The sequence below is a fragment of the Monopterus albus genome, unplaced genomic scaffold (genome assembly GCF_001952655.1).
Source record: "Monopterus albus unplaced genomic scaffold, M_albus_1.0 scaffold92.1, whole genome shotgun sequence".
Lineage (NCBI taxonomy): Eukaryota > Metazoa > Chordata > Actinopteri > Synbranchiformes > Synbranchidae > Monopterus > Monopterus albus.
Genome location: NW_018127972.1, coordinates 3,601,650 through 3,609,319, shown reverse-complemented (window position 1 = coordinate 3,609,319; position 7,670 = coordinate 3,601,650). Strand labels below are relative to the sequence as shown.

Below are 7,670 nucleotides of genomic sequence, written 5' to 3'. Positions count from 1 at the left end.
CGGTTCTGGGAAGCCCCTAGAATTACTAGAAAACAGGACGCTGGACTCCATGTTTATGCAGAGGATCCTCACAAAAGTTTATCTCTGACCATACTTAGCCCTGTGGTGGTTAGTAGTAAATCAGACTCCAACAGAAATATGTAATCAGACAGCATGGAGCTCACATTTGGTATCAGCTTGTGTGAGGGAGAGCTGAGTGGTCATTAAGTTCATGTGAGTTGAGTTTATATAAGTGATCAAAATATTCCCTGTTTATTTAGAATGTAGCTAACACTGGCCTAATAAGTATAAACTATATTAAGTTTGCTTTTGCCACTACAGTATCATCCAGTCATAAACTCAAATTATATATCTCTTAAATTGACCCATTTGGAATAAATTTTAAAGATGTTTACTCATATGAAATAAGCAAGACAACAATGTACAGTAAAACTAAAAGCAAAAGCAGTACATTCAAAATGTTAACTATAAAAATGTGATTAAAGATGCAAGCATTTAAGTACACATAATGCAGAAAATTGCCATAAGATGATCATACAATTTATATGTAAAATTTCAATATAACTGTCCTATATATATTTAGTGGAATATTACAGTGCAATATCAAAATTGTGCTTAGTAATGTTTCACACTAGTAATGAGTGAGTAAGTACAGACCCATGTGAACATTTCATTTCCTCACTCTGATATTACTTTATTAAGGTGAGTTACTGTGAAATCTGAGCTTTTTGGAGCATGTATTATAAATGTGTAATGTATAAAAATATATATATATACATATATGCATACACACAAAAGTAATGGCACAGTTTGCAATTTCATGGTTTTCTAAATATGTTTGCCATGAAATATGATTTGATTTTCACAAATATCAAGAAACAATATTGATAAACTGATAAAACAGAGTATTTTATGTTTTTACTGAATGCACCCATTAAAAAGATAAAGTGATCATGTTAAAAGTAATGGCAACAGTGTTTTAATAACTGGTTGAACCACCTTTGGCAGTAGTAACCTCAAGCAAGTGTTTCCTGTAGTTGTGAATTAGAGCTGTGCAATGTTCAGGAAGAATTTTGGACCATCTGTCCTTACAAGGTGGTCTTTGGCAAACCTCAGGCGTGCTACAATGTTGTTTTTGGAGAGCATTAGCTTCCTCCATGGTGTCCTTCCATGTATTCCATGCCTGTTCAATATTTGGTTGACTCATGAACAGATGTTAATGAACTCCAATGAATCCTTCAAGTCTTTAGCTGTTACTTTTTTTTTAGCATTCTGCATTGTGTCTTTGGAGTGATCTTGGCTGGATGCCACAGTACCAAATCGTCTCCTTTCACAGACAATATGTCTAACTGTGGACTGAGTGACATCATTATCTTAAATGTGAGTGATTCTACACTGCCACTAGGAGGTGTATACATAAAAGATGAGAAAGGATATTCTATATTTCATTCAAAATCAACAAATCCCATGAAAAGACCCAGTCAACAGTGTGGTAGTCTGTCTCTCAATATTTTCTGACTTCCCTCGGCCATAAGCCCAGTGGTCCCTACTGAAGGTGGGAATTTTCAAACCAGATACATACAATATCTGTTAGTTGGATGCATTTGTTGTTGGTTGTCGGTCTTTTCATGGGAGTTGTTGACAGTGAGAAATGATAATCCACCCTAACCTACCCATAGTCACAAACACACACATTATTGTCATATTGAACCTGGCAATTCATTAAAATGAAGGGTTTACTGTTTCATGCCAACCTACGGCCCCTGCTCTCTCCCTGTCTCTCCTGCTTCCATACAATGATGCAGCTTGAGCTTATGAAAGATTCCTCTAAGAAGCAGAGATGAATGGATGTTGCTGATTTGGCCAAACACTAACAGCTGAGGCTCCATTAGTGCACATGCTAGAGAGATGGATGAGCAGGGACAAATTGGAGTTTCAGAATTATTAAACAGGAAGTTAAATGTGAGGGTGTACTGAGATTTATGTGTATACAGAAATACGATAAGTGCTTCATGATTATGATTAATTCCTGACATACAAGAGTTATGTTTATTTATATAAAATAACATTATCTTATTCAAATGGACAGGAAATTATTCAGGGTTTAGATATTAATGTATGAATGGATCCCTTCATTTTACAAAGGTGATGTGTCACAGGAGAGTACACAGGAGAATGGGAAACAGCATGCTTTGTGGACAGAAATTATACTGTATGTATTTCTGTGATTTGATTTTAGAGAAGGGAACAGAAGTGAATCTGCATGTGGGGAGAAGCCTTTATGGTGTTTTGCTCTGACCTTTGATCTCCAAAAACCGCTGAAAATAATTATGTCCTTTCTACAGTACATGTATACAGCAGACGGGGCATCAGAGCTGAATGTAATTTCTCTATGAAAGTGATAGTAATTGTAAAGCAGTACCATTTTGGTAAATGCTTAGTGTGAATATAGGCTTATGCAAGGATGAAGACATTCAAGAGTTACAATAAACATGACCTGCTAACATGTAGGGCTGCAGCCAGGTTTTTGGTCCCTCAGTTCACCCCATCTCCTCATAAAAGTCTGACAGGACAACAAGAGTAGCTTCTCAATTATTTTGCAACGGTTTGATTTTTCATTAAGTAGCAGTAAAGGTACAGTAACAGTTTCAGTAGTAATGCTAGTAGGAGAAATAGTAATACCAGTAACTGGAACTGTAATGGTAGAATTAGTATAAACAGAAGTAGCAGATGTGGTAGATGTAATAGCAATAGCATTAGGAGTAGGAGTAGCAGTAGTAGTAGCAGAAATTGAAGTAGTACAGGAGCAGTAGAGGTAAATAGAAGTAATGGTACCACCAGCAGTAAGTAGCAGTAGCACAAGCAGTAGTATTAGAAGTAGCAGCAGTAATGTTTTGAGTAGCTGCAGCAATAGCGCCAGCAGCAGAGGTATTAGCAGGAACAGGCCAGTGGAAGTTGTGGCAAAAGGAGTTATGGAAAAAATAGTAGGCTACTAGTAGAAGAAAAGTGGAAATAGAAGTTATATGTAGCAAGAATAGTAAAAGCAATGCTACTGGCACCGGAACTGTTAGTATCAGCAGCGCTAGTGGTAGCAGTTGTTGTAGTAGCAGAAGAAGAAGCAGTTACAGCAGCAGTAGAAGTACAAGTGGCATCAACAGAATCAGTAGGAGTAGAAATAGCAGTGGAAATAGACACAGTAGAAGTAGCTGCAGTATATTTAGTAGCAGTAGGTTTAAAAATAGCAGCAGAATTATTTTAGTAGTATGAGCAGAGGTAGTAGCAAGAGTATTAGTAGGAGCAGAAACAGCAGTAGTGGTGGTAGTAGTAGCAGCAGCAGCATTAGGAGCAGTAGTAGATGTATTAACAGAACCAGTAGCAGTAGTATTAAAAGTATTATAATTAACAATATTAGTAATAGCAAAACTAGCAATAGCCTATTGGCTGGATCAGTGCTAGTAGCAATAGTTGAAGCAATAGCAGTAGTACTACAGGTGAGAGTAACAGTAGTAGTGGCAGTATCAGTAAAAGCAGTAGTGCTTGGTGGTGTGTGCTAGTGGATGTCTCTGGATCGTAAACTGAATGTGAGCTAAGCGCTGGTAGGGGATCACAATACTGTACATGTAGAGATAAAAAGCTCTCCACCACTTTGTCCTTATGACCATTTCTGTGAAGTTATTTTCAGATGCCTTATAATGATAAACACTCAGTACTTATACATGCTGTTGGAGCTGAAGGCTGAAATAGATCAGACCCCTCTATAGCAGCATTCATCTGACCACTGAACACACTAACTGTGGGCTGCCCATCACTGCAGATGGTCAGCCATCAAGGCCATTGAGGCATCCTCAAAGGAAGGCACAGCTGCAACACACACACACACGCATGCATTCAAAGGGTGCACACACCCTCTCCTCTTCCAGCTTGGACCAAGACCAGTAATCTCCATCAGAACCTGCCTGTGTATTATCAGCTGCAGGGGGAATGAGTGGAAACTTGAGTTTTGTCTAAAGCAGATTTTATGGCTAATTTTGATGTTGGTCAAAAACATCTTCACCAAGAAACAAGAATCAGCTGATTGTTTGAATGGGAGTTAAATGCGTCAACAGGCATTTGAATAACAAATTAAACTACCATGATTCATAATGTGAATGATGCAGCTTAATACCCGTTCATCATGTTTCAAATTGAACAAAATCTCTCCTGACTCCCTCTCATGTTTACTGAAAATATTTCTAATTTCATGCTTATGTTTGCTTAATTGATTAAATCAGTGGGTCTCAAATTGAAATCTGAGGAATCGCAAAATGATTGTAGTAAAAAAAATATACAGCGTGCCAAGTTAATTATATATATACATATATATATATACACTATATTCTAGAAAATTGAAAAGTTTGTCCTCGAAGTTTTGATTTTAACCATCAAACAAGAACCTAGAACTAAATGTATCAGGCTTTAATAATAATAATAATAATAATAATAATAATAATAATAATGGTGAAAACATTTAGCTGTTGGATTTTTTAAAACCCTCAAATATCCGCCACAAAAAACTGAAACGCACATCGATATCAAACACTTATAGGTATCGGGTCTTTAAATTTTGTTGCTAATGTTGAGTATCTAATCTAATAAATGACTTTGTTTATATGCCCCTCCTTATGGTGCCTACTCCATAAAGTGGGTCATGTTCTGTTAAAGCCACTGAGATCCTGTTTTGGGCCTATATCAAAATTTAAATATAGGACGGTGATTCTGTTCTTAAATTGTGCATAGACTAGCTACTGTAAGTTCATCTGCAGGTCACCTATTGTTCCTGGATATATTGGCTACACGAGAGCTCCACTTAAGCGTTTAGAACATGTACTGTATGTGTGCTATTCAGCGTCATGCGCCCCTTTTCTGTAAAATAGTATGACAACAAGCAGTCTACAGCCACAGTGTGTTCACACACAGAGAGACGGTGAAGCTCTGCGTGCCTTAACAAACACTCGCTTCCATAATAGCAAGGAAATGGCTCGATGCCCTTGTTCGCCCTTTGGTTAAATGAACAGTCACCACAGAGCAGCCTAATGGATTTGTCACAGCATGCTCTGTTGGAAATGCGCACTGCTGTTTTAAGAACTTTAGCCTCTGAGTTTATTATTTTATTCTTACCTTTCCGGATGAGATCTTCGATTTCTTGGTCGAAACCAAGCCGATGGCATTTCCTCCACAGCCCCATGTTGGTCGAGTTATACTGCCTGCTGCACTCATCCGCAGCGCTCATGGCAAACAGCTGCCGCCGGTTCCGGGCCCGCAGCTTTTTTTTGGCAGGTGTGCTCCGGCTGCCGCGCAGCGGCAGGCTGTTGTTGGGGATGTAGATGAAGCCAGGGTCCTTGCGGCGGCTAGAAAAGCTTCTGCACCGCTCCCTGTACCTCCTGGCGTCTGTCTCGTACCAATGATCAGAGCACATCGCCACGGCCAGCATGCCCAGGGCGCAAAGAGAAAGAGAGAGCCCGGCGTAGAGCAATAACTTTCCGGCAGCCATGCTCGTTTGTCACAGCCGCATCAGCACCTCGACAGACGGACAGCTCCTCTGCGGCTTCCCCGCTAGTTCAGCTCACATCACCCATAGAGAGCAGCGTCGGGACCATTATCGAGGAGGTGTTGTGCGAAAAAAAAAAAGGCAAACCTTTCCGGAAGCACGCCTCGCTGGTCAAATAAAATGTGAATTCCCTGTATTGCTGTGTTTTCGGCTACAGTGCCCACGTCTTTTCCTGCGTGCGCGGCGCTGCAGCAGCTCGGCGGAGACACAGAAGGCTTATCTCAGCCCCGGATCCTCAGCGTCCATCTGTCTGAGCAGGGCGACACCAACATGCACGAAACATCAGCACAGCATTCAGCATGCAAGTCGTTAATCTAGCATATACTAGGCTATATTTCACACAAAATATACCCTTCCTGCATAACCCACCAATAAAGTGAAAGCAACGAAAGCGTAAAAACAAAGAGAGAATCGTGCGGCTGCATAGCGGAACACTACTGTATTAACAAATAAAAGGTGTCACTCCAAACCAGACCTATTTTACAACTCTTATGATGTGAACAGCTTAATTTAAAGTAAATGTACCTGATGTATCCAAGCAGAGCCGATGAAGACCGCAGTCCATTAGCACCAGGAGAGTGAGAGATCAGCCAGCAGTCAGCATCCACAGCACGTCTGGGATGACGGCAGCTGCTACAGAGCAGACCTGTCCATGAACCAATCAACACCAGTCTGACTGCGGAGCGCCGCGTTAGCTTATAGGCAGCGTGATAGTTGGCTGAACAATCATCTACTACCACCACAGCTTACTGTTAACTAACGCTATTGCTGTTATGTCTCACTATTCTTTGTACTCAAATCCTGTATTGTACACAATCAGTGGCCGCAACAGTATCGGATGTAGAATTTTACTTTAAATTGCAGACATGTTAACTAAAGCGATTTTAAACAGGGCAGAACCTTGATTAGGCCAGGCAAAGCGTATAGCTGTCCTGGAGCCACGGACCCCCCCAGAGGGCCAGAGTTTCCAGGTTCACCATGCAGCACTTAATTGTGGGTAAATGAATTTAAACTTTACTTGGTGTTAGTGCAAACTGCACATTATAAACTAAAGTAAGAGTAAAATTTTGAGGCCCTGAATTAAAACTGAATTTAAAGCAGGGGTTTTCAGCTGATTGTGACCCAGGGACCACCATTCTGAATAAGAAGCAACCTGAAAAAAACAGAAAAAATCAACTGGACTAGATTTCTAGGTCAAAGACATTTCACCTCTTCATCAGTTCTGCCCAGTTCTGTGCAGAACTGATGAAGCCTGATGAAGAAGTATTTTCACTGTTAATGGGTAAATGTCCAATAATAAAGCTTAAGAATATTTAATATTTTGTTTGCTAAGATTTAATTAGGGGCTAATCTAAGCAGACCTCATCACAACTGCATGGGTGTGGTTTAATTAGATTTGACTGTCAGTAACCATAAAAACCATCAGCTGCCATTAACTCTGATTCAGGTACATCTGATTGAGGTACATCACATTTTTCTATGGGCTCCACCCCAAAAAACAGGGCGGGGTGTACACACACACACACACACACACACACACACACACACACACACACATACAATCTATAAAAAAAAAAAACTGAAATCTCTGGTTTGACCTTCCCTTGTAATTATGACACAGTAAGCCAGAATTATGACAAAGATCTCATACTTGTGAGATCCAGATCTTGACATCTTATATATATATATAATTAAAACATCAAAATCACACTTATGAGACAGTCAATTTGTTTCTTTTGTGAATGCAAAGCACTTTCATACGCTTCACACAACCAAATTTGTTCAAATATGAGAAGAAATGTGTTATTGGTGCTTTTATTACCATGAGTACAATAACTCCTTATGCTTTCAGAGGTGAGATTATATATATTCAGTAGATTTTATAGCCTAAACAGATAATTTAATGTATGTACAGTCTTTCAAATAAAAGCTAAGTTAAAATTGAATATCTGCTGAACTGAAATCACTGATTTTACTGTATCATATCATACAAATTTTGCAGTATCATTTTTGCATCTAATTATCAACCATGTATTGAGATACATGTCAAATTGTGTGAGTGGAAGAGATACACACCCCTAAT

The 7,670-nt window shown here is 39.4% G+C and overlaps 1 protein-coding gene across 2 annotated transcripts in view; it reads right to left on the bottom strand.

The window, feature by feature from the left end:
- Positions 1-6,271, bottom strand: part of tmem178bb (transmembrane protein 178Bb) — a 131,703-nt gene extending 125,432 nt beyond the window's left edge. The window contains exons 1-2 of one of the 2 annotated variants that reach the window (XM_020608277.1): positions 6,113-6,271; positions 5,158-5,837 (exon numbers count right to left, since the gene is read on the bottom strand). In XM_020608277.1, the coding sequence (XP_020463933.1) occupies positions 5,158-5,530 (373 nt within the window). In that variant the 5' untranslated portion in view covers positions 5,531-5,837; positions 6,113-6,271. The remainder of the gene's footprint in view (positions 1-5,157; positions 5,838-6,112) is intronic. The other variant, XM_020608279.1, reaches the window with a different exon arrangement.
- Positions 6,272-7,670: the final 1,399 nt, after the last annotated feature.